Source organism: Rattus rattus, chromosome 13 (assembly GCF_011064425.1).
Source record: "Rattus rattus isolate New Zealand chromosome 13, Rrattus_CSIRO_v1, whole genome shotgun sequence".
Lineage (NCBI taxonomy): Eukaryota > Metazoa > Chordata > Mammalia > Rodentia > Muridae > Rattus > Rattus rattus.
This window is the reverse complement of record NC_046166.1, coordinates 31,094,903-31,122,731: the sequence shown is the minus strand read 5'-3', so window position 1 is coordinate 31,122,731 and position 27,829 is coordinate 31,094,903. Positions and strand designations below refer to the sequence as shown.

Here is a 27,829-nt window from a genome sequence, read left to right as displayed (position 1 = left end):
ATCTCAGTGACAGTCCGTTTAAGAACAGCTTTTTGGAAGAATGCTTGAAAAAATTATCAGTAAAGATACTGACGTAATCCTTCCCCAATTCTTAGCAGGGTCGTTTAATGCATGTTTTGATTAGGGTTAGAGGACAGAAAATGATCATGCACATTTTCAAGAAGATATGTCATATACTAGGCTTCTGAATAATTGGGCATCTTGAGGGAAGTACAGGGGTGAGGCGTCCAGGTGATGAGCCCCACCAGAAGCTGGGCCTCTCTGGACTTTTCATACTTACTTTAAAAAACAGAGTAAACAAGAGAAACAAAATAAACAACAGAAAAGGTAGACTCTTCTGGATCTTCCTGTTCTGAACTTCAGTGATCTATGTCTAAAATACATAGATCATCTCAATGTATATATTTTTATTAACAAGGAAACAATATCAAAAGGCAGTAGAAGCAATGTAGGAACAAGCTGGACTCACAAGTAGAGACTATATAGCAAATGTGGTTTTCCCCTCTAAAGATGTATCTTCTTTCCTGCACTTTCTTCTCCTCACTCCATCATTATGGAAAAGGGAAAATTTATTTTAAGGTTTAAATATCTAATTTAGTTAGTTTTGAAGTTACTTCTCTTTTTGATACCCCTAAAATATTATCCATTAACAGAAAATGGCATCAGAAATGTAATCCCTTTTTGGGCTTCTGAATAAAACAATACCATTATTATCAATAAGAGGGAGGGGCTTCAAAACTAATCATTAAATAACACCACTCTTAAAGTTCCCCAATTAAACAGAATTAAAGTGAATGAGGCCACTTCCACATCACTTGGAGTGAAGATTTATTTAAGATAGACTAAACAAATTACATGGAGCCCACTCCAATACCTTCTTTAATAAAAATTATGACTGGACAAACATCAGATTTTTATTTAAAAATAATAGAAAAGTAAAAATAGATTTCCCAGGGAAATTTCTGCCCTAACTTGTGTGCATGTACGTGTGTGTGTGTGTGTGTGTGTATGTGTGTGTGTATGTGTGGATGTGTGTGTGTGTGTATGTGTGTATGTGTGTGTGTGAGTTTGTGTGTATGTGTCTGTGGTATATGTGTGTATGTGTGTGTATATGCGTGTGTGTATGTGTGGTGTGTGTGTGTGTGTGTGTGTGTGTGTGTGTGTGTGTGTGTGTGTGTGTGTGTGTGTGTGTGTGTGTGTGTGTGTGTGTGTGTGTGTGTGTGGGATATTTTGTTGCTTATGTGAAATCTTTCTTTGGAGTAACCTGGTAGCATAGGTTTTGTTGGTCTGTTTTTGTTTCTAACTGGATTCATCTAAGGTCACTGGATTAGAACTTCAGCTAATTGGTGAACCATGAGCTCTAATGAACCATGACAGATAACATGGGCCTTTGAAGGAGAAGAGTATGTGTAAATGAGAGCATGTAGTGTAAGTTTTCAACGCCATGTACCCTTGTTTAAAGAGAAGACAAAAGGAAAGAGAAAAATGGTATGAGCACTCTAAAATCATCTGCAGCACTTGAAAGGGTTAAACCTGCTTAACCCACTCTTAGAGAATGGCACCGAAGAGTACAGCTCACCCCTTAAGCGTGGCTAGTTCTAGACCTGTGGTAGCCTCAGGTTGCCAGAGCAGTCATGCGCTCTGTTTCCACCCCCCTCCCACCCGATTAATAGGATCCATTCATAGCTACTCACTACTGCAGGATTTGACCTGAGAAATGCTAGGGTTGATTAACTCAGCAGTCGAGGTGAAAGTTCCTAAGTAATCTTTACCCTTGGCCAGCAAGGGAACTGCTAGTCTCAGTTCTCAGAAGCAGCTGGTGAGGATCTCAGCCAAGTTCTTCAGATGCAGGAACTTCTCCCGGACAGCCTACGTCAACATGGCCTTCACACGTCTTTCAACAACCAGGCTTCCTGGATCTTGGAAATGTTATTCCTGACTCCTTTGACCCAGATGCCTGCAACAACACAGTTCGCAACCTGTAGGTAATCGCTCTTCTTTCTTTTCTAGGAGATGGCATAGTGGCTAATTTTTTCTAAAACAGTCATGTTGATGTGTTCAAACATCCACTGCTGAGTCTCGGACAGAGGGTCACATCTGGCCATGAAAACCTTCTTCTCTGCGGGGTTGCAGTCCATACAGCTGTTGCTCACGGGATGGAATAATGTTCTGTCCTGGATGGGTTAGAGAAAGGGAGTATAAAATGCACGGGAAATGCTACAGCCTGAAGTGTATACATGTAAAATATGTGTTTATATTTGGATATATATTCAGAGTCTAATTAAGATAGCTCTCAAGTCAAAGAATATCAGAGTTCAAAGGATCCATAACTCCCCAGGCAATTTAATCTGACACAAAAATTCATTGATTCTTTTTTTTTTTCTAAAAAGAGTGGTTTGCTAATTTCTTGTTTTGTGGTGAGCGTTTGCTGCATGTTCAGCTGCCAACAAGTATAAAAGGCTTCTTCTAGCCATTTGGATAAAATATGACATACACACACACACATACACACATACATATACCACATTATAATTGAGAGAAAAGCAAATAATAAACAGACACATCTAAAACAACTGAAATTCTTCTTATCTTGCACTGGTTGTCAATTGCAAAAGACAAAAGAAATCCTTGTTGAAATGCCAGGCACTCTGCTGTTGTCTGTGGAAGATAAATGAAGGGGTGGGGACAAATGCCACATGGGTAATAGCTGGGTAAGTCAAATTTGTTATTGGTCAAGGGTCGGTGTCTTCAGTCTAATATCAATGGATGTTGGGGGAGCTTAGATAACATTATTCTGATGATTTTGTTTAAAGGAGAAGAGGTAATATGCACTTAAAAGCCCATAAAAAACAAACAAATACATAAATAAATCACCCAACTACTTGAGACAGTTTAGAGCTCAGTGAATAAAAGGTGCTCACTTCCGGGGCACAAAGTTTAAGTCCTGAGCAAGCTCAGATTTGAACACACGCCTTTTTATTGTGCATCTAAGAATGACAGTAAAGTTGAAAGGAAAGGACTCTGCCTTAGTATCAAATACTTACTCATACCATGTTTGTGGTTGTTTTTTAAAAGTGTCTACAATCTGAGAAAAGGTCCCCACACCATTTAAACTTACCATCAAGTCGTGTTTTAGGGTTTAGCTTAGGAAGTGTTTGGGGATCTGCTTGTTCTGGTTGCTTTCCTTCAAGGAAATGTACAGCACTTTAAGGATTAAGAGTTTCTCAGCCACCCTTTGTAAACATTTATGGGTTCCTGGGTTTTAAGACTCAATTAAGCCAATATTTGATGTCCTTGAGGGATCCGGATGTTTGCAGGAAGGGAAAGGAGAAATAAGGAAGCAGAAAGGCACCCGTGGCCGTTTGATATGTTTCTATCTCTGGCGTAAACAAAGGACTGAAGCTAACACAAAGATTTTTTTTTATTCTACTCTTTAAAGTGGTGTGGATTTTGCTTTCTGAACCTCAGAACACTTCCTGGGAAACTCCCCTCCTTTGTGGGGAGACAGCATATTCTAGGAAGGTGGTTTTGAGGGCTCCTGGCATTCCTCCCAACAGTCACTGTGACACCTTGGGCAGCGTTTTCCTTCCTTATCCCCACATCCCCTCTAGCATTTCTCATCACCGTTCCCTCTCAGTTTCCTGCAGCTTACCTACATGGAGTCAATAGGTTTTCAAACAGCCTTTGTGGCTTTACATTTCTGTATAATATGCTGGGAACCAAATCCATTCAAACTGAGGGCATTCTAGGCAAGTGCTCTACCACTGAGCTATATTCCAAATCCCTTCAGATAACATCCTTTAATGTTTTTACATTGATTTAGTGTGCACTCTGTGTGTGTGTGTGTGTGTGTGTGTGTGTGTGTGTGTGTGTGTATGAAGGCCAGAGAACAGTGTGTAGGATTCAATTCTCTCATTCCACCATGTGGATACAATGGATGAAACGCAGGTTGCCAGGTTGCCTGCTGAGCCTTCTCATGGGCCCCTCAAAGAACATTCTTAAATTTATCATGTCTAGCATCATTTCTGTATGACCAGCTAAGTTCTAACTTGCTCTATTCCATGAACATGGACCTCCTTCCACACTTTATTTCCTGCATCTCTCTTCCTACTACCTTTATGAACAGCTCATGCATAAATACAGACGCCCCAGTTACCCCTTAAAAATGTGCACTTCCTTGAAACCAAACTTCAGTAATGAAAATGAATATTCTCTGATTTCTTATCCCCATCAGCCTGTGTGTGCTCACATGGACACAAAGGCCAAACTAGAGTTCCTAAGTACTCTATTTTTCTGAGCATTCGTTTCTGAGCCATAAGTTCATGGTAGTTTCCCAAACCCTCGTGGGAACACATGTTCTGACCAATACACGTGCACTTACGGGTACAGCCAGGCATGCTCTGCAAATTTAGTGGAACGGGAACAATCCAGAATATGTTTCTTGTGCTTGTACTTTGTGTCCTTTTAGGAGTTGAAAATTGGAACGATTTGTATCTATCTTCATCAAGAGGGTGAAATAGTTGCACCCCAAATTCTTTCCCTGTCACAAAACAGAATGAGCACTTTGTTCCAAAGTTCACCCTTGACAGAGACAAATGACAGGGCCTTCCTAATATCCAGTAGATCAACTGATTGCTCTCTGGCTACAGACTGAACTCAGTTCACCCTTGTCTTTGGAGTGCCCAGCAAGGCCACAGAGATGATGCTTCTGGGAACACTTTCAGCCTTTAGCAGACTATACCTCTGTCCCTTTTGACCTTGCAGGGGGCCCATAACTGCCATCTACAGGCTTCTCCTGGGCCAGACTTTTGGGTTACTGAATGTTTTTATCGATGTGTCTGCTAGCCGAGATTAAGTCAGTGGAGTGAGTAATCATCCTCTGGATATGTTTTTCCTACCGTGACAACCCTCTTCTCCTCTGCCCTTCATCCCATCAGTCATGGCGGTTAAGAGAACGTGGAATAGACTTGGGAGTATTTGGAAAGTGTGATGTCCATGACAGTCTTCTGTAAGTGATGATTGCTGTTCCGTCTTTGCTTTTGCTCTAGATCCAGTGCTGACAAAAGGAATGGCATAGCCTTGGCTGTTCAATGTCACCTTACATCGCTTTGTCTATGATATCGTTGGGCAGGAGGGTGTCTAAGGATTCCTGAACGGCCCTTCAAATCAATCAGTGCATGCAGACAAGCAAGGGTAGGACTGTTTGTATAGTTCACTGAAAGCCACACTACTTCGAGGCAGGCTATAGACTTGAGTGGCCTTTGTGTGATACCTTGTGTGTTCTCACATCTGTCCTATTCTTTCCTATTCACATAGAGTCTGAGATTTACAAGAATGAATGAGCTGTACGAAACATTCAAGCCTGGGCTTGGGGTCATGAGAGACCCGGATACCAAAGACATAAAGGGACATGTGCATGCATATATCACAGGAAGAAGACCCGGGAAACACAATGTGCTACACCTGGAGAGGCAGCCCGGTCCAGGGGAAAGGCCTGAGATTTGTGGCTGTACAGGGAGCTGGATGAGTTCTAGTCAGCCACTGGATCACTGTTTGCCTTTGGAGAAGGTACTAAGTTCTATGCACCTTAGTTCACTTACTTGGGAATGTAGATGGTTGTACCCGAGTCCCTTACGGAGGAGGAAATGTAGAATTGCTGGCTCAGTGTCTCACATACAAGGAATTGTGCAATAGCTTCCCCTTCCCCTAATTTATTTTTAGTCAGAAAGCGTCCCCAGCTCTAAAAATCAGAATGTACTAACCATCTGGTTGGAGCCTTTTCTGAAATCGTGGTGAAATAAAGCTTTATAAAGTATCCTGACTCAATCGCTTACCCACGTTGTACAACAGTACCTCCCACGGAAAACGAAAGGATTTAGGAGACAAAGGGAACCAATGGCTATCAAGTCAGGTTGTCTGGAAACTACAGTCAGAGTTTTGGCTGATCTTCATCTTTAGCTTGAGAAATTACTATCCATTCAGGTTTGGGGCTTTCCAGAAGAGAGAATAATCAGGTAGGTGGGTCTTCTGAATCCATTATTCAGACAGGCTGATTAAGTTCAACAGATATTTATAAAGTGCCCTTTATATTTTGGTTATTGTCAGGGAAGAGACATTCATAGAAAGATAACCTAAATTGTATCTTCTAACCCAACAGAAAGAGAAGATCAATAGGTGCATAATAGGTGTTTGAAGCAGAAAAATGTCAGTGAAGTGTAATGTAAATGATGGTGAATATTAAATAACACATCTATGCATTTGGTTTATTTAAAAAATTAATGGGCATATTCTGTTTGCCAGAGACTTCACTTGTTGGGGTAAATTCTCCAACCCAAATAAGCCCTTGCAAAGAAAACACAACTCAATTAATATGAATGCAAGCTGTGTGCCTTGATTGGGCAGATCTACCATTACACTACTCTATTCCCCAGCTCCTTATAACTTGTGGTTTCTCCAGGCCATGTGCTTCAGCGCCATCTTCCTTCCACCTCCTCTTCCTCTCCTCTTCTCTTCCCCCCCCTCCAACTCTTCACCTTCCTCTCCACCTTCCCTTCCCCTGTCCAATCACCAACTCTTGCCTTTATTTTACAAGTTAAAATGGGGAGAAAGTTCTGATGAAGTCACCTGAATACATGATTCACTCCTCATCCTAGGCAGCCCCTCTTGGGGAAGCATAATTAGCATTAAATACAAACAGCTTCAGGGCAACTCACATCCACCATCTAAGTTTTTATCATCTATCTATCTATCTATCTATCTATCTATCTATCTATCTATCTATCTATCTATCCATCTATCTATCTATCTATCCATCCATCCATATATCTATTAATCATTTATCTACAGCACATCTTCTTTCCATCTTTTGGCAGGCACTTAGGCTGATTCTATTTCTTGGCTACTGTGGAGAGGACCACAGTAAACATGGTGATATGCTGACTTAATACCCTTTGGGTATATAACCAGAGCAATACCACTTGATAATGTAGTAGTTACATTTTTAGGTGTTTTTAAAAAGATTTATTTATTTTATGTATGTGAGTACACTGTTGCTCTTATCAGACATATCAGAAGAAGGCATCAGATCTCATTACAGATGGTTGTGAGACACCATGTGTTTTTGGGAATTGAACTCAGGACCTCTGGAAGAGCTGTGAGTGCTCTTAACCACTGAGCCATCTCTCCAGCGCCACAGTTTTAGTTTTATTAGGACCCTCCATATGTATTTTCACAGTAGATTGGCTAATTTGCATTCCAACCAACAGTATTAAGTTGTTGTCTTTGTCCTCTCAAGCATTTGTTTTGTGGATGATAGTCATGTTGACTTGGATGAGAGAGAATCTCAGTGAAGTTCTGATTTGCATTTCTCTGGTGGCTGAGGATCATCATTTATGAACATTATTTTGTAAATTTATTGGGATTTGTACTTTGAGAAGAATCTGTTGAGTTAATTTGCCTGTTTATTGATTTGATTATAATTTGCCTTTTTGGTGTTTTACTTCTTGAGTTCTTTATCTTTTGCAGATATTAATCTTTCATACATGAATAACTAGCAGATTTTCTCTCATTTTGTAGCATGTCTCTTTACTCTGACAATTGTTTCCTTTACTGTGCAGAAGCTTTCTAACTTGGTGCAATCCATCAGTAGCAGCTCTTGCTGTGTTCGGGGTTATTGTAGTCCTAGTCCACTGCCTATGCCTAAGTTGTTAAGTGTTTTCTCTGTACTCTTCTCTAACCACTTCAAAGTTTCGGGACTTACGTTATAGTCTTAAATTTTATATGGAGGGGTGTAGACAACAAATAATGAAGATAATAAATATGATATTACATAAACACAGGAAAATCAGGAGAGCCTGAGTTGAGCAGGAAGCAGAAAGAAAGAGAATTCTCCATGCAAGTGCCCAAGGGAAGCAACGTCCAGAGGAAGTGACAGCCAGAGTAGACTTACTAAGCACACCTTCATGGGTCGATAGTATAAGGGAACCAGAATGACAGAGGTGGTAGAAGAAGTGGTGGAGTGCTAGCTAGATCAAGTTATAGTGCCCAGAAATTCTTTGGCATCACCAGAACACAGGGAACATTGTATAGGCTTTAGATGGCTAGGTCTGAGAGGCAGCCATGAAGACATTGGCAATTCTAAGATGTAGGCACTGGGGAGTAGTCACTGGAGGATTTGAACTCAGGATATCAAGGAGGAAGGCATTGGGTTACAGCAGGAGAAAACAGAGGCTTCATCAAGAATCTACGTTTGAGCTGATACAGAGGCAAGCTGGGGGTAACCAGGGCCATGATCTGAAGGTTATTTCCGGTATTTGAGAAGTTGAATGCACATAGTGTTATAATTAATGGGCTGTGGGGGTTGTGATAGAGGGAGGAGGTGAAAGACTGAAGCAAAAGCAATTCTGAACTGGGAAAGTAAAAGATGAACCTGACTAGGAATGCGAATGATCTGCTTTCTGTTTTAGATATATTAAAGCTGGAGATGTCTGTAGGATGTCCAGAAAGATGTGAATGTGTCCATATACAATAAGCAATCGGTTAGACAAGATAGCAGGGTAGCATGTGTGTGTGTGTGTGTGTGTGTGTGTGTGTGTGTTTTGAAAACATGAATTTTAGATCAACATATGTTCATATGTTGAAAGTGGATACTTTTATAAGAGAGAACTCCTTTAGAGTCAATGCTCTAGTGTCTGATATGGAGAGAATGAAGGCACTACAGCATGAATTTTTAATTTGGGGTTGTCCCTGGCAATGATTTTTGTTGTTTATTTAGGTTGTCAGATATTCATTTCCTTTTAATCTTTAAAGTGAGTTCTATAGAAAGGAGGGAGGAACAAGATATAAAATTATAAGATCTGCATTGTTGCCTTTGCAAGGTTGCAGAGATAACTAAGATTGATGATACATGACCATCTTTTGAGTTCTTGAAGGGAGAGAAATCAGTTCTTAGTTTTACTGATAGCTTCTGAGAAAATATAAATAACTTCTAAACAGATGTTTTTAGACTTTTTCCTTGGTAGGTCAGACTTCTCACAGATGTTGGTCTCATGCATTATTGATTTATTTGGCCTCCGAGAAATGAAGCCTTTGAGTGTTCGTAGTGTATGTGCTGAGACATGCTGGCTATAGCTGCTTCTTGGCTGGTCCTCTCTCTCATACTGTATTCACCCCCTATGCATAGGGTGTGCAAGGCATATCCTCAGCTTCTCCAGCCAGAAAATTCCAGTGTGTTGGGTCCCTACTCTCCGATGCTAAGTGAATGATTTCTTACTTAACTAAATTCATAGTTGGACTTGTATTGTCCTGTACAGTTCTGCCACTGCACAGATATCTGGCCTCATAGTTCATCGTGTTCCTTAATGGTATACTTTTCAGGCAGCTTTTCTTTCTTCTTTGTAGAAAGCCAAGATTTTGCCTATCTCAAGGTATGGGAGAAACTGATTCATTAATGTATATATAATGTATTATATATAAAATCTCTTTCTGTACCACTTTTATCATTGTCTAATTTCTACTCATTCTTTTGGTTTTCTCTCAAACATCATTCAGAGAAGCCTTCCCATTGCCTCTGGCCTGTGTAGTGCTCGGTGCTTTATGTCATATTATGCAGTGTCTTCATTTAGGTTTTAGGGGCCTTTTTTAAAAGATTTATTTTATGCATATGAGTACACTGTCGCTGTCTTCAGACACACTGCAAGAGGGCATCTGGCACCATTACAGATGGTTGTGAGCCACCATGTGGTTGCTGGGAATTGAACTCAGGACCTCTAGAAGAGAAGCAGTCAGTGCTTTTAACCTCTGAGCCATCTCTCCAGCCCTTTCATTTAAGTTTTAATTGCTGACTAAAGCAACATGGGGAGGAAAGGGTTTGTTCAGCTTATGGTTCTACATCATAGTTCAACATCAAAGAAAGTCAGGACAGGAACTCCAGCAGGGTAGGCACCTAGAGGCAGGAGAAGATGCAGAAGCCATGGAAGGGTGCTGCTTACTGCTTTGGTCTTCATGGCTTGTTCAGCCTGATTTCTTATAGAACTTAGGACCATCAACCGAGGGATGGCACCACCCACAATAGCCTCCCCCATTAATCTAATTTGAAATGCCCTACAGGCTATCTTATAGAGGCATTTTCTCAACTGAAGCTCCCTCCTCCCTGATAACTCTAGCTTGTATCAAGTTGACATAAAAGTAGACAATGCATACTTTGAACCGTATGTATGTATGTATGTATGTATGTATGTATGTATGTATGTACGTACGTACGTATGTATGTATATGTGTATTACTTCTGAACTCAAAGATCTTCATGTAGGGAAATATTGTTCCAGACCTCTTTACTTCTGTCCATATCTCTTACGTCCTCTCAGTCTGTCAAGAGTCTCCTGAACATGACACCTTTGCTTCCTGCATACCTGTGAGTCATATGGTGATAACTGCTCTGTCCAGATCTCCTCATTTCTCCTCTCTTAACCACCTCTTATAAGTGTGGAAAAACAGGAATGCACTCAGCAAATATGACTTAAGCCCTACTGTGTGCCACATGTCTTTTGGTTCCCAGGAATAAAGTATAGACACACCAGTGCTTTTGTGAAATTCCTCTTCTACTATTCTACCTGTGAATAGGGGAAATAGTACAGAAATGTATGGTATAGAAGTACAACTACTTAGGCAATGTGTTTCTCTCTACACCAATTTGGGATCTTAAAATCAGGTCAGAAGATATAATAATAGCTCACATTAACCCAAGTCTTCTGTGCCACACTCTAAGTGCAATGAATTTTTATTTAATTATTGAAATAACTATTGAAGGTAAATACTATTATTTTCATTTTGTAACAAGAAAATAGAGATAACAGAGGAAGCTTTCAACTCCAGAACCAAGATGCACGGTGGAGCTCATGACTCAAATGGTAGCTCCTGAACCCCAGGACTCTGAGCTTGTGTCCTTAATGTCTTAAGTAGAACTGCATCTCTCTTTTTGGCTGAGGCAACTAGCAGTCTGGCTCCGTCTCCATGTCTGTTCAGACAGGAAGGGGTGTCCTCATTAACAATATCATGAGTCTCCAGAGCTCCTAGCACCCAGATCTGTTTCCAATTGGTTATCTAGATCCTGACAAGCACTAGCCTCAGCCTTATGTAAGCGGATAGTCTGATAGTGTCTTTGTAGTTCAGAGTAATGCAGTGTGGCAGTTAAACACATTAGGGAAATATTAAGCAATGGGTTTGTTGTTAAGCTGAAATGGAGCATCAGAACACTGTGTCAGCCAACTGGCTTCAGGCAGGCAAAACCCACAAGAGAATGATGGAGCTACTTGAAAGGTTCTCTTCCCTGCTTTGAGAACAACCCTTAGCCTGTTCTCCAAGGTCCTTTCGGATGAGCAGGATTTGCCTTCAGCTTTGAGTAAAAGCTTAAGTAGAGTGCTTCTAAAACCGATTTCTGCGTGAGAGCACCAGTCGAGTAAATATATGTTTCCCTGTGGCTAATCCTCCTCCTACCAGATTGATTGCTGAAAATAGTTACACCTCTCTACACTGCCACTTCCTGCTGGCACAGGGTATACTAGTGGATGTTGTGTTCTCAGGACAACAGAGCCTCGCTGCTTAGTGAAAGGATGGCCCTTCTGGCAGTTAGACTTGCCCTGTTCTGATAAGATAGCTAGGTTGTCATTTGGAGCCAAAGGCTTCTTAGGGTCCAGTGATTCCGTCATTGGAGTCCGTTCACTCTGTTGCACAGAAGTGGCTGTGGCAGACACTGTGCATCTGCTTTTTGACAAATGGTTTGAAAGTCTTTGTTTTTTGTACGAGAAGCTGGAGGACAGTGACCCAGGTGATATCATCAGTATTAGGCAAATTTGTATCTTGTTAAGGAAATCCCTTCAAACAGTGCTCATCAATTACTCAGTGACACTTAGGATTTATGATAGGGCTCAGTTAGTGAATTTGGGCCTTGGGCTCAATGAACTCTGATGAAGGCATTGCATGTGTGTTGATTCAACTGGAAATGGGAAAACAGTATTCAATTCAATTCAATTGCTATCAAGTTGGGTCAAAGAATCAAAATCAAATTGGGGTAAAATTTGAATTTCAGAATTTTTATTTCTACTTTTGGGGTATGCTGCTAATGAACTTGGGGCCTGTACATTATAAGAAACTGCTCTATTATTAAGCTAACTCCCAGCCCATGAGATAGGATTCAACAGAACCAAATGGCTAGCTACACAAGTACAAATGATGAATTATACAGATAGAAGATGAGAGAGATGTAAGGTAGCAAAGAGAAAGGTTATTATTATTCTTTTAAATGTTAAGAGTGAATTAAATAGCCAAGTGTGTGGATTAAGTGAGAAAATCAACTCAGGCTAAGTTAACACTGGTTATAGCAAAAGATGATAGATGCTTAAACAAAGGGTGAACCAGTCACCCACTCTGTTTCCATGGTCAAAGCAGACTTGTAGTTTTCTGCTCTTTTCTGGCTGGTACGCTATTATCCAGGACTCTCTAAAGCAGTGCTTCTCAGCCTTCCTAATGCTCTAACTCTTTCATACAGTTCCTCATGTTGTGCTGACCTCCAACCATAAAATTGTTTTCATTGAGTGTGATTTTGCTTCTGTTATGAATCACAATGAAAATAAACATTTTCTGGTCGCCTTAGGTGGCCCCTGGGAAAGGGTTGTCAACCCACAAAGGAGCTGTGACCCACAGGGTGATGCTGCTCTAGATGGGATGGCTAGGAAGAATCTGGAAACTGAGTGATCACATCAGAAGTAAAGACTAACAACCAGGCAAACATTATCAAATATTTTAATTTGTCTTGAGCAAAATGGATTAAGCTTAATCACTAGAGTACTACCAGCCAGGAAAGAGCTTTACAACAACGGGGACAGTTAGAAATGAAGGGGCTGATCTGGAAGACCGTTCAGTGATGACCATACATTTTAGGATATTGAAAATGCTCCATAAATCAGAGTCAGGGTAAAACTGCCTTCCTTGTCTGTTAACTTATTTGGGAGCGCTATATTCATCTGGGGCCCTAAGTCACTATCTAAAAAGAACTCCTTAAAATAGCACCCCCATGACCTCCTATCTGACATCCCTGGACCACATCAACTAGTTCGATTTTATGATGTAGAGAACAAAACCAAGCCTAGAAGTTAAAACAAATAGTCAAATGTTGATACATGCCAAGAATTTCACCCACCACTCACTTTAAACTAATGGGCTGACTATCTAGATATCAGTTTGACTTGATAGATACATTCTTATCTAGGTTCCATGTTTAATGAAACTTAAAAGTCTTTTTAAAATGGAAATTAAAGTTTAAGGACATCATAGAGAGAAGCTATAAATTTCCTGTCCAGTCACTGGGGGAGGAGGGGTATTTGCAACAAAGAAATATGTTAGTTTTATCTAGTACAGCAGTGCTTCATGGTGGAGAGGGTGCTGTATCCGTAACTGAACCATTGGACCTTTAAGTCACTCAGTGACTATTTATTTATAAACTTCTCTATTGGAGACTGGGGAAGACATAAGGTATGTGAGAGAAAGGAGCAAGACATGTGGATCAGGCCAGGTGGCCCAGCACTTGGAGATGAAGATACAAGGACTGAGAGATGTGGGTCATCCATGGTTACATGGAGAATTTGAGGTTAGCCTGGGCTACATGAGGCATTGTTTCAAAAATGTCAAAGAGGGATGAAGGAAAGGGTGGTAAAAGGCTTCTGACCTTGGGTAATTACAGAGTGATGAGTGGCTGATCACACTCGATCAGTGTTTAAGTTACAGAGAAGGGATGCTGGGTCCACACCAAAGTACAATTACCAAGAAAGCAGGAGGCAGGCACAGGTTGAAGGAAGTGGGTAAGACTTGAGCTGGAAAATTGAGTCTTCTAACTCCCTAATAGAACCCCTTGGGAGAGTTCAGAAATCTCCAGACCTCAGCATCTAGAGAGCCTTAGTGAGCTTTCCGAGTACTGACTAATACATGTTTTGTGTTGGTAACTGTTTGTTTACTTCTACTTGCCCCTGCTTCCAGATTTCCTTGGCCAGCTTTGCTGTTTCATTTCAGTTTTAGAATCTCTTAGTTTTCGGGTATGACTCTGCTACACTTTGATTGGCTTACATTAAACGTATATTCCGACTTGAAGTCTTATCTTCACAGTATTACTCTCTATTATTCAGCCCACACTGTGCTTTAGCCTGTAACCAGAGTTTCCTGTCACAAACGCCAGGCAAGAACTTTACCACTGACTACAGGCTCAGCCCTCTTCTGTAACTTTCTGTGGTGGCCTTGCACATCTCCCCACCCCCAGACTGGAGCTGACAAGTTATCCTAGGTGTTTTATAGCAACTATATTGAATGGGTCCTTAATTTCAGTTTCTAGTTTTTGTTGCTCAAGCATAGCCTATTGTCCTCATCAGGCTGAAACCATGCCGAATGTTCTAATTTCATTTTAGTAGTTCAGTTGCCCAGTCTTTTGGATTTTCAAATGCATCATCTGTGAATAGTCCATTTATCCTCTTCCTCTCTAATCTTGATGCCTTTAAATTTCTTTAGTCTATCTAATTACACTAAATATGAGATGCTGTACAAGAATGAATAGAGGTGATTACGGTCCACATCTTTTATATCCAGTCCCTCAGGGAAAGTTTCTCTCTATCCTGTCTGGCCTCCCCTCCATCCTCCCCTCCCTCCCTCCTCCTCTGAATCCTCCCCTCTCTCCTCCCTTTTCTCCTTTCCTGCAGGTCCCCCCCCCCTTCTACTCCCACACATCTCCCCACCTCTTTCGACCAGTCTTCCCCTTTGGCTGGCTAACTTGGAACTTTCAATATAGGCTGATCTTAAACTTACGGCAGTCATAGCAGTGTGGTGCACACCTTTCATCCCAGCACTTGGGAGACAGTAGCAGGCAGATCTGTGAGTTCGAGGCCAGCCTGGTCTATAGAGTGAGTTCCAGGAAAGTCAGGGCTACACAGAAAAACCCTATCTTGAAAAACTGCAGCCAAAATAGCAAACAACAACAATTAAAAATAACCAAAAGCAAAACAAAACCCACAAAACCACCCACCAAAAAAAACAAAAACAAAAAAAAAAACAAAAAAACAATGACAATTCTGCTGCTTCTGCCTCCTCCTAGGATCATAGCTGTGTTCTGTCACCCCAGCTGGGCCGATGGAAAGTTTAGGGAGTGATGGGAGTGTTGGTGTTGTTTTCTATTTGGTTATTTGGTGAGATGGTGGAATCTTTAGCAACACACACACACACACACACACACACACACATACACACACACACTCACACGAGCGTGTACGTGTACTTGTATTTATAAATTTTCGTTGGGTTTTTTTTTTTTCAACCACCTCTCATGAAAATGGCTTGTGCTCAGAATTCTTGATTTAGGTTACATATTCTGGGATTCTTAAATTAAGGTATATGCTGTGGGCCATCCAGTACAGTGTTTACATAAAAGGAGTATGGGAGGCAGCTTTAAATTTGGCAAGGATAACAGCAGGTAATGTTACAGAGTAGCAGAGATTGCTTCGGTGACGTTTGGCGTCTGCTTACACTTTGAGACTGTTAACAGTGTAAAGAGGTCATTTGTCACCCACACAGATGGAGATTTGGTCATACAGCAGACATCTGCCTACAGGATCTACGTGGCTTACTAGTTAGTTATTATACCTGCTATAGTAGTAACAAATTGAAAATGATGGCGGAATAACCTTGTTCTTTCTTGTTTTGAGACAGGCTCTCACCTCGTAGCCCTCAATCACAGTGCGTAGTCTGGGGCACGCTGTTCAGGCCAGGGTGGCCTTGCACTGGTAGCAATCCTGCAGTCTCTGCCTCTTGAGTATTGGGATTATAGTTGTGTACAACCAGGCTGGCTAGACTATTTTAAGTATGACTGAGTCTAAGGCCTGACAACTATGTTGTCCAGACTCTGAAGGGTTGGGACAAACACTGGGAGGTGAAAGGAGCTTATCTTTTACTCAATGAGAAACGGCGTGGCATTGTAAAACAAGGTTCAGTGTGGGAAGGGCAGGGAGATCCTTTTATGAGATGGCTTGCAGCCAGGGCAGGAGCTATAGCAATGACAGTGTGTGTGTGTGTGTGTGTGTGTGTGTGTGTGTGTGTGTGTGTGTGTGTGTGTGTTTTGAAGACAGCGTTAGGGCAAAGGGAATAACAAGTTGTAACGACTGAGTAGATGTGGGGACTGAGGAGGAGAAATGAGTTTCTTATTGAACAATGGCGTAAATACTTTTACTGAGGTTGCTGTTCTTGTAATAGGGGTCCCTCTGGTGGCAAAGGAGAACCAGGTAAGGGTTCCTCTCACACAGGACACCTGCTATTCTGGGACACAGTTGTACAACCACAGTTAAAATAGCATAAAATAGGGATGCCCTTCTCCTCTGGGGTTTTAAAAAGACACATCTAAGAATAGCTGCGAGCTAATTGTTGCTAATGGACCAGGAAGTGGTGCCTGACCACAAGGTTGACCTGTTTGAATGAGGGAGATACTGGCCAACTTCCTTCTCCACGAAATCTCCACGTAGCTGGAGAAGATTAGCTGTAGTCTGTTGGACTAAATCCAGCAAACACTGGGGATGTCTCCTGGGAGATATTGATCTTGTTTCTTAAGAGCCCAGCAGAGCAGTGAGTGAAGACTTTGAAGCTGGATTCATCTGAGTTTGAATGCCGCTTGGCCACGATTCTGCGGGCATCACCTTAGCACCTTCCTGTGTGCACTCTGCAGTAGCGCCTGTGTGGCTCCGGGGACTCGGCAGATGGGTGTGACTCACTTGCTCGAGGCTGCCTCTTCCTTAACAGTCAGAGTTGATGCTTAGGAGCTCAGGAGATGGCCCTTTGGGCTGATTCATAAATATTCATAAACACCAAATTTAAAATATGATGACAAAAAGAGAGCAGTCTGCAGCAGCCCCAGCCGATTAGTGAACTGGTAGACCACCCCATTTGCCCGAGGCCAAGGCGTGCGACTGAAATCCAAGGCAGTCTTCCAGAGAGCTCTGTGTTGGAATATTTTTCCTTTAGGTGTTGAGTAGCCCTCAAATTTTCCAAAAACAGGTGTGTTACATAGGCCTGACTCATCCACCAAGACGAGATATTTCAGAAACTTTCCATTTTAAGCATGTTCCTGAATGGGTCTAAATGCCTTGCTTGCCATATGAATACTCAGAGTGTAACCTCTTGCTGCCTCCGAGCTGAGAAGCTGGCCAGAGCACAGTCACAGCTAGGAGTTGTCTTTTACCAATCTCTTCAGATACCGGAAAGGTGTGCAGTGTTAACACCCGTATGAGTTACCGTTTGAAATCTCTGCAGCCGGGGGTTTCTTCCCCAGGAACTCCGTGCACAATGCCTTGGTTGGTCTTACCCTCCTGTAAGCTTTTGTAAGCACTCCAATGAAAACAACTGCATTTCGGAGGCTTAAGTGCATATTATTGAGTGGTCTATCGCTCAGTCTCTAAATGTCCTATGATGAGAAATGTTCTGTTCATTAGAAACTGCCGGTGTGTGAGGCAGACCGGGTGTTTTATTGATGTGTACAGAAAATATCATCTGAAAGGTCAGAAAATAACTGTTGGAGAATAAAAGCCTACACATAGACAGCATTGTATTGAGAGTTTGAGACTAATCTCACATACACACACACACACACACACACACACACACACGAATGATATAGGTTTTCACATGTACTCCCTTCCCTTGTGTGTGTGTGAGATTATCTGCTCATTAGCTCTTTGCGTTTAAATTGTTTTGTAGGCTGGGGCAACTGGTATTCTGTGCTTTTGCTGGAGATCTCACAAAGCTCTTCTGGATCCCAGGGAGTTATGGATGTGTGAGGTAAACGGTACCACTGCGTCTGCTGTGAATGGGGCTGTTCTGTGGTGCCCACCTCGAGAGGTAGAAACCAGAGTTTTCGTAAATGAGGAAACACATTCATAGCTACTGTGTACCCTCCACTTTCTGCGTCAGGGTCTGGAATTTGCCAGAGAATGATACCCCAGACTCATACAGTACGCAAAAGCAAAGAGCATTGATTTAGCTGAGTGGAGACCCCTGGTGGACTCACAGGCCCAGCTTTTATTGTCGGTTAGGGAGTTCCAGGGAGGATGTGTGCCCTTTTACCTTGATTGGTCAGCTCTATCTCTAGGGGTCACTTATTCATGCCAGCTTCCTATTCTTACTTCAGGCCAGATGACAAGGTGTCCACGGATTGGCTGTCTGAGGCAGTGGAAGGCTGACCACAGGTTACTGGATCTGCATTCTCATTTCTGGGAAACAGAAACTTAGGCCTAGTCTCCCAAACTGCCAGTTTACAACCTGTCATGGAGTCAGCCTGGCTTTGGCTAACTCAGTCCTCTCATCTGTGATGTGGGGTCACAATGGCTGGTCCCTATCACAGGAGAGCCACACTTCTGGTTCAAGCACTAGGTCCATTTTTCTGATAGCCTGAATAAGTCTGGATCGTGCCAGAGCTCAGAACAGTACACACAAGGCATCAGCTCCCTGGCTGGGTTAACCCGCCTGTCTTATGGGTCTGAAGGGCTGCAAGAATGAAAATTCTTAAAAATAATATAATTGCTCAATTAACTCAATATGCAAGAGTCTAGTTTGTATTTGTTCTAAAATTATTTTCTATCATTAAGTATATTTGTTTTAAAACTATTTTTATCATTAAGTATTCACTTCTAATTTATTTTAGGTTTCCCATACAAGTTTTCCTTTGATATATTAGGGAAGACTTTTTGGCCAAATTACATACGGGTCACTTTTTGTCCAAATGTTACAATTATGTCTAGCTGAATATATATGCATATGTGTATGTATGTATGTATGTATGTATGTATGTATGTATGTATTAATGCAATTGTTTTAACCAGAGGGCTGCCAAGCAAAAATCCGGAGTATACATTAAATGAATATATGTATTACTCTACGTGTGGTGTGAGTTAGGGGTTTTAAGAATTACGCATAAGAATATTTGCTTATTTCCATGTGGCCCCAAGTTGGTTGAGCTGAGTCTTGACTAATTGAGTTCCCGTGACATGAGTTTCTAGAGTCATTTTTCAATTATCCCTACTTGGGAAGAGGCACACGTGACAAATGGAGGTAAAAGCACGCTCTCCCTGCTGCATCTTTCCCTGTCACAGTGGCCTCTGTCACACGTGTGAGCTGAGTGTGTACGTCTGTCCAGGCGACACTGAATCCGGCCAGCACGGTTTTAACAGTCAGTCTGAAATCCCGGCAGTTTGGGAATGAACACAGGGCCAACGCTTACCTCCCGGTATCCCCAGAGCTGGTTGCCTTTCATGCCGTGGCAGTCGTAGAGGGTGACAGGGCTGCTGTGTGAGATGGCATCCAAGCAGAATTTTCGGGTGTGCAGAGGCTCACCAGGTCGAATATCTTCTCTCCACCCAAAAGTAAAGAGCTAGCAAAACAACAGTAGCATGAAAGCTGCAGTCAGTTCATTCTGGGGGAAAGGTTCCTGAGCGCGGGGAGAGACGCCTTAGCGATGTGACTATGAGGAAGAAGGAGATCTCAGCACAATGGAGGTACTGAAAGGGCAGGCTTCAAAGTGCTGCGACTGCACCTGAGCCCTGACTGGCAAAAAATGCAAATGAGAAGTTTTCCGTTAGGAGCCAGTAGGGAAGGAAAGAAGGAAGGGTGGGAGGGAGGGAGAAAGAAAGATGCTTGGAAGGTGGAGGGAGAGGAGAGAGAAGGACGAAATGAGACCTGAGCAGGAGGAGGGAGGGTCAGCAGGAGGAGGGAGGGTCAGCAGGAGGAGGGAGGGGAGAAGACAGGCCTTTAATAAAACTCTTAGCATTTGTCATGTAGATAAAATGTTCCCGGATCAAGGACCACAGCGTTAGCCTAACGAGCAGATTAACTGCCAAAGGACAAGGCTTAAAGTTGAGCTGGATTGATGCTCGCACCTTGAAAAATCCAATTTAAAGCAAAGCCGGGCTCAATGAAGTAAAGAATAGGCAAATTAATTTTCCTGGGTAGGTAAGAACAATTCCGTGGGATGATAGAGATGGTACAGGTTAGATAGTAACTCCCAATAAATACGTTTTACACTTACAGTTCCCTGACCTTCAACCTCTCACAGAAGTTCCATGGATTCCAGTTAGTACTTCAGTGTGCCGTCCACTGTTTCCGATCCAGACCTGTGTTAGCCGTCTTACCCTGTTACATTACAAGGGCTACTTAGGGTGTCCTAAATCAACCTTACGATGTGTTAAATGAAAAAACAACATTCCCATTGAGAAAGAACATTTTCTTGAGTTCCTTGGACCGAGCCTCATTTGTAGGGTACATCAGAAAAAGTCCTTAATTAAAAGGGAAGACAGACTGGATGGAGATGCCTTGGGATTTCTTCCAGTTCTGGTTCAGTAGGTTATGTAACTCTCAGAGGAGGACTCTAGGAGGCAGACAGCTGTCAGGGACAATGCCTTATTGGCAGAGAGCAAGCACCGTGCAGAGCTATATGCAGTCAACACACTCACCACTGACCTGGTCCTCCGCAGACTTGGGCTGTCAGAGCCTACCTGGAGAATCTGGGGCAGTTCTAGAGATGGCTAAGAGAGAACAGTTAGGGGGTGGGAATCTGGAAACAGTTGGAGGGACTAGGTTAAGTGGTCTGAATTACGAAAAGGGATGCTTTAAATTGAACACATGCAAGACTCTCTAAGTAAAGGTTCATCTGTGGGCAGTGCTACTGAAAGTCAGGACTAGAGACCAGCTCAGATGAAGGACAAGGGCTGTTAGGTCAGGCCCATCTATCTATCTATCTATCTATCTATCTATCTATCTATCTATCTATCTATCTATCTATCTATCTATCTATCTATTTATCTATCTGTTTATTTAATTTGTTTATTTATTATGTGCATTGGTGTTTTGCCTGCATGCATGTCTGTATGAGGATGTCAGATCCCTGAGGAATGCTAGGAATTGAACCCTGGTCCTCTGGAAGAGTAGCCTGTGTTCTGTACCACAGAGCCATCTCTCCAGACCAGGTTTGGCATTTGTGATGGGGTCATGAACAGGAGTTGTGTAATCTCTTTTTTCCGGAGGTTTTTGTTGTTGTTGTTGTTGTTGTTGTTGTTTTTTAACATGCTGTGGACTGAGGGGTTTGTAAGTTCCCTTAGATCCTTCACACAGGAGAAGCATCTATTTGAGCTGTTCCTGACCTTGACCTCTCTTCTAATCGGAATGCGCTATATCCTATATCTGTGGCTTTTGAAAGACTGGGCTCCTTTCTTGTAACCAACTAGTCTGCTCCTTTTCCTCAACATGGGTGTTGCCCTTTTTCTGTCCTGGTGGTCTTAAGTTCTCCAAGACCAGTTTTCACTAATATGCTCAAAACCCAGTGACCATGTCGTATTTAGCCGCTGGCAGGATTTCCCAAGGGCTTGTCTCCTAGATGATTCAAATGCAGTGTATCAGACTGCACTCACTGACTCTTCATTGCTTGGATAGCCTGCTCTCCTTTAATTTGTTTTAGTTGGTGGTAGTGTCGTCAATCTCAGCCACGGAGTCTTTGAACTTTTGCCTCCTTTACCCTCATCTAACTACTTGTCAAGTCTTGCCACTGTCTCTAGTCTTTGGTGGAGCTGGAGGTCGAGCTCAGTACCTCTCACACGCTGCTGTACCACCTCTTGCCACTCTGGTTTCTTCAGCATTTCTGGAATTAGTTCCATCTTCCCCATTTTCACCTCGCGGCCAGCATCTCTTGTCTAGACTAGTGCGACAACCCGCTTCCTTTCCCTTGTTCCGGCTCCCGAACGCGCGCGCATGCGTGCTCACGATGGTTCTGCGGTCAGTTCAACAATATCTTGGATATTGTTCTTCAGGCCTTGAACAGTTCTGTTTTAAAGACAAGGTGGCTTGCCTTGTCACGTAGCCCACGCTGGCAGCCAGTGAGCTCTAGGAAACCTTTTCTGCTGCTCACTTCCTCAGTGCTGGGGTTAAAAGTGTGTGTGCCAGGGGCTGGAGAGATGGCTCAGTGGTTAAGGGCACTGACTGCTCTTCCCAACTACTCTTCCTTAGGTCCTGAGTTCAATTCCCAGCAACCACATGGTGGCTCACAGCCATCTGCAATGGGATCCGATGCCCTCTTCTGGTGTGTCTGACAGCTACAGTGTACTCATATAATAAAATAAATAATTCTTAAACAAAACAAAACACCCCCACACAAAAACAAACAAACCAAAAAAGTGTGTGCTCCACCAAACTTGGCTTACAAAATGGACTCTGATCGCTTCTCGGCCTTTTTGCTAAGATCCAGTGTGAAATGGACTCTGGGTCTTTTGGCCGGTCCTTTTCTTGCAAGGAAAGCGCAGTCCGTGAGCTGTGTCTCCAACCCTCGCTAGCCTTCCTGATCCTGTTGCCCACACTCCTGTCCCTCCCAGACCACAGAGAGGTCTGTCTGGGGTGCCTGTCTAATTAGGTTGTCTGTCAGGCTGCAATCCTACAGTGGTTTTACTGTTCAGTGTAGGGGTCCAGTCACCCACGCGGCCTCCATGTCTGGAGTGCCGCTGTGTCTTCCTCTTCTCTTTCTCAATCCATCATGACTGCCTACTGTGTGTCCACATCCCTCACTAGATACTGAGTTCCTGAATGGGAGAGCATGTCCTTCCCAGCACCCAGAAAAGTTGATGGTAAGTGTAGGTGCTCGATAAAATCCGAGTTCAATGTGCATGGTGTGTGCTGGGTACTGCCAAGAATTAGTTCGTCTTCTTTTTAAAAAAAAAAAAAAAAAAAAAAACAAAAAAAAAAACAAAAACAAAAACAAAAACAAAAACAAACAAACAAACAAAAAAAAAACCCCAAAAAACCAGGGTTGGGGATTTAGTTCAGTGGTAGAGCGCTTGCCTAGCAAATTGCAAGGCCCTGGGTTAGGTCCCCAGCTCTGAAAAAACAAAACAAAAACAAAAAAAAACCCAAAAAACCAACCTGGATCCTACTGGCCTTCAACTCACAATGTAGCCCAGGCGGACCTTAAACTCCACAGCCTGCCTTAGCTTCCCAAGTGCTGAGATTGTACGCATGTGCTCCGCCTGGTTTGAATCCAGAAGTCTTGATTGATTTACCTGGTTCTCTTGTGTCTTTTTGCTCCGTGTATGTTTTTAGGGGTTTGTGTATTTATTTGTTTGTTTTGAAGAAAAGATTTATTATGGCTCACGTTGGAGGAAAGACTCAGTTATTGTAGAGAAGGCTGGAGTCTGTCAGGTTGCCGCTCTGCAGTCAGAAAAGGAGCGTTAGCCGGTGAGGAAAGACCCTCCAGGAATTTGGGTGGTACCATTCTATGGGCCAGGGCCATAGACTATATAAAAAGGGGAAAAAGGGAAGAAAATAGCAAGGGTTCATCCCTTTCTGCTTCTTGACATGAGATACAGTGTGGCTAACCGCCTCACATTCAGTCAGCATGGCTACATGGCTACATGGCTACATGGCTACATGGCTACATGGCTACATGGCTACATGGCTACATGGCTACATGCTAACGCATGGGCTTCTCACCCAGTATTTCCCTCCTCAGCTAAGCCTCTCAGGAAAAGCCACTCCGCCACAGTCTGAGATGTGTTTCCTGGGTGATTCCAAATGCAGTCGTGTTGAAATGAAAATTAATCATCAAAGAGGCCAACTAGACTTAACATTTTTATCATGTACTCGTCTAACTTTAGGGGAGGAACGGGTTCCTTTGGTTTAGAGTTTACCGTTCATCGTCGAGGGAGGAGGACGACAGGAGCTTGGGGGTGGGAGATGAGACTGTGGAGGGACAGGGCTCGCTGCCTTGCTTCTGGCTCATATGCTGCTGCATTTTTCTCTTTCTTTTCCTCTTCTCTTTCTCCATTTCCTCTTCCCTCGTCTCCTTAGTCCTTCCAGAGTTTCACATAATGTTTTTATCATGTTCACCCCTCCTGCAACTCCTCCTAGATTCCCTTCTCCCTCCTGCTCCCTCAAATATTCTTCGACTGGAGAGAGTGGTTTACCAAGGACTGTACTCTTAGAGAAACTGTCTCTCCCTGTGGCAAGGGACTGTCGAGTGTGTACCCCGCTCCCCTCATCTATGTCCTAGCTTCAATATACTCAGAAGCCTAAAGATGGAAGGGATTGCAAATCCCCACCTAGCACAGAGCTTCACTGGACAGTTGTGACTCCTGCCTCAAATATCTAGGCTTTGTGCATTCCGTGCTCGCCTATTTTTCATGAAATGGATCAGTTAAGCCCCAAGAATATCTGAATGACAGCCGATTTGTCCTTAGGCTTCATCTATTGTCATAATTATATCTGGGTGAACTTTTGCTTCCTGTTTCTAGGTTTGTTATTGTAGGGTAATGATCTTCCTTACATCTGTAGATTGATTGCTGGAAGGAAATTTTCATAAGGTATTCTCCACTTTTCTTGTTATTATTACCTGGTGATTGCAGTCCTGGGCCCCAGGCGATAAATCATCAAATTATACCAATTGCTTTCTTTTTCTGAACCTTCCAATAACATTTTTCCTCTCTTATGTCTTTGAAATGCTTCCGTTCGCCATTTATCTTAGCCAACAGTCATGTCAAACCAATCCCCTGTTAGACACATTTTCACCAAAATTGAAATGAGCCTGAATTGTGAAACTTATTGTGTGTATTTTGGAACTTACTGTGACATTCACAGTCTGCCTCCCAGTCCTGGGTCATATTTTTACTAACCAGAAATATCTAGGTTTTCTTAGGAGTATCTAGCTTTTCTTAACAAAAGAGCTTGATTTAAAAAAAAAAAAAAAAAAACCAAAACGCAAATTATTAGTTTAAAAGTAAATGGATGTCAATTTCTCCTTTTTCTTCGTTTGAGTGATACTTTAAAATACAGATTTTTGAATCATGACCCGTTTTTTTTTGCTTTTATATGCATGCGGTGGGTGTAACATTGTCCGGGTCTGTATTGTATTATATATTGTATTATATTGTATTATACTATACAAATAAACTCTCTACCTTGGAGCTGCAAATACACTTATCTTAATCTGGCATCCTGAGGAGACAATTGAAAAACAGTTTTTTCTCTCTGTGGGAAGTTATATTTTATTTCATTGTTATGTAGTTTGCAGGAATCCGAGTTACAACCGGTTTCTTCCTTCAGTCTGTACCCGTGAGAATGCGGGGGTCCTGACAGTGGGCTTGTTTATTCCCAAAGAAAGGCCCACGTTCTTTCTCTGCATGTATTGATGTGCTCGGATTTCTGTTTGCCTATGTCTCCCTCCAGGCCTTGGAAAGAGGAAAAATCTGTCAGCTTCCTCAGCAGGATAGAAAGGTCTGCAAAGTTTCCTCCCTGCAAGAGCTCCCAGTGCCTGCTGCTAGGCCTGTGGAGAGAACAGCTAAACTAGGCCAGACAGAGCACGCCTCCTCTCTTCCGCCCCTCCCTGTCCTCAGAATGCGGACTGGAGGAGGTGCCTTCCAGATCTTACATTCTTATTTGAATCTATTTTTGTTTTTCTTCCTTGATCCCTAGAGGAAACTGGGAGCCAGCACACAATGCTAGAGCGATATCAAACAGCTCAGCAGATGACCCCGGAAGGATGAATCATATGCCTGCTTCCCGCACAGGAGCCGGATTAGTCCTAGTGTGCTGCAGAAGGTTTTCCTTATAAAGGTATGCTTCGGCGGACCCCTCTTTGTTGCTTTGTAACAAGTTTGTTTACTCATTCATTTCGTCACTCTAACAGCTTTGGAATTAAAATGAATATCACATTTCCACGGTCCGATGTATTTCTCACCCAGGAACTTAAGTCTAATTGTAAAGGGTGAATTAAAACTTACAAATCTTTAAGCACAGTGTCGAATAAGCCTTACGTTAATTACTGCAAAATGAGTTTGCCTGTACCAAGCCAGTATACAGTGACACACAGTTTCAAATAGGATTCAAGTCTCTTCTCCCCACAACTTCTAATCTCCTCCTAGTCCCATCTTTAGGCTCCCCGGAGACGAAATCTTTGTGAAGAGCTGTATTAACTACAGGGATTTCCCCTTCCTCTCCTTCCTGTGTTGTTTTCTTCTTGTCTAGTGCTGCCCCCTGGTGACCATTTCTTAATTTACATGCTATAATTTTTCCCCCCCGCAGGTTAGCCTAAGGAAAATAAGCAATCAATACAAATATGCAGTTTACTTCAGTTTGTTCGTATTCGTTTTCAGCTGTCAAATAAAAAATTCAGGCCAGAGCACATCCCATTCTGGAAGTTTCCTGTTTAGAAAAACCTGGCTTAGGTATAAAGACACATATCCCCATAAGCCATCTGAGTTTGTTTCCTGTTTGGGCTGAAAAGAAGATAGGAATTTAGCCCAAGAAGGGACATTTTTTCTTATGACATCTCTCCTTAATTTTAGAGAATGTTCTTTCTAAGTGCTCCAAATTCTAGTCTTACTGATAGACTCTTGGGCGTTCTTGCTTGCTCTCAGGCTGGAGTCTGGGCTGCTTATTGGAAGTGCTGACCAACACTATTTCTCTGAAGCCTGGCAACACCCCAGCAACGATTATAGGACGATTCAGAGGAAGAGGAAGCCACTGAGTTCACCACATCTGAGAGCCACAGAACCTTCTGGTCCATACTTCAGGATATGCTGACGTGCACAAGAGCCGGAAGTTAAGGATTATCCTGGGAATGGACCAACACGGCCATGTCACACCTGAGAGTGTGACATGTGTGCACACGCATGTGCATGTGTGCGTGTGCACCTGCGAGTGCGGGCACGTGTGTGGTGATGGAAGGAGAAGGACAGTGACTACACTGACTTACTGTAGGTGTCAATGTTACATTGCAAGCATCGTTTCTCCTAAGAGAATCCTGTATGGGAGGTGGGGGATTGTTGCCCCTATTTAATGATGAAGAACCTCTGATCTAGAAGATCGGAACAGTTTCACGAGGCTGATGGGTTAAAGTGAAGCCCACGTTGGCCTGATTCTAAGGCCCTACATCCTTTAAAAAACATACTGGATAGATGACCAGCAAGCATGTGGGGTTAGAGGGTGTCCATGTTATCTGATGAGATTAATCCTTGACTGGTTTTGAACTTGCTGTGTTCCCAGCATCCTAGTTCTCCAATTGTAATTCAGGATGGAGGAGGGGCGGGAAGAGAGAGTGGGGAGGAGAGAAGGGTACTTGAACAACCTCTTATGAACTTTAGTGGGTAGGGTCATTGCTCAATAGTTTATTTTGGTCAATATTCTTTTGTGTGGAATTTATATGTAAGGTACGGAATTTTTCCAAAACACAAGAATGTTCTAATTGAACCTATTCCTGGTCAGTGTGCGATAGAGATGCATGAGGGCTAGACCCATGCAGTTACGCCAACAGGGACATACTTGCATATTTTTTGTTATTTTCTTAAGACAGTTGTTGTGGTCTGTTCTGAGAAACTCAAAACCCTGTCAGGGGATGATGCCCCAACTGTGGGTTTCTCCTTCTGCAAAGAGAAGAAAGATGGGAGAAGCCTTATCTGTACTTATCAGTTGTTTTTCTTTGTAACTATGACAACAGCTATTGATTCTTCCTGAGTCTGTGTGACACATCCTATAGCTTTCTAATTGAAATATTTCATTCTTCAGAAATGAAGAACCAAAGGGCCATGCAGCCCTGAACACTATCGTTTCTCCCTCACAGGCAATACGATTTAAGGAGAGACCCTTTTACAAAGACTTCAAAGTCCTAGATTGGATTCGAAATCACACTTTCCTTAAATAGAGCTGCACTGAAATGTCTTTCAATCAAAGCAATACATTGTCTGAAAACATCTTGTGGAATCTATGTTGGGGTGCTGCCACCTCA

The 27,829-nt window shown here is 42.6% G+C and overlaps 1 protein-coding gene and 1 long non-coding RNA gene across 2 annotated transcripts in view; one reads left to right on the top strand and one right to left on the bottom strand.

Annotated features, from left to right (window-relative positions):
* Positions 1 to 1,160: 1,160 nt before the first annotated feature.
* Galntl6 (polypeptide N-acetylgalactosaminyltransferase like 6) overlaps positions 1,161 to 27,829 on the bottom strand; it is a 1,121,089-nt gene continuing 1,094,420 nt past the window's right edge. Inside the window, exons 11-12 of the mRNA XM_032919234.1 lie at positions 19,295 to 19,444; positions 1,161 to 2,174 (exon numbers count right to left, since the gene is read on the bottom strand). Coding sequence (XP_032775125.1) covers positions 2,007 to 2,174; positions 19,295 to 19,444 — 318 coding nt within the window. The 3' untranslated portion in view covers positions 1,161 to 2,006. The remainder of the gene's footprint in view (positions 2,175 to 19,294; positions 19,445 to 27,829) is intronic.
* LOC116914789 lies at positions 5,053 to 26,601 on the top strand. Its single transcript, XR_004389770.1, has 3 exons — positions 5,053 to 5,193; positions 25,519 to 25,659; positions 26,463 to 26,601. It is a non-coding gene; the product is annotated as an uncharacterized LOC116914789 (long non-coding RNA).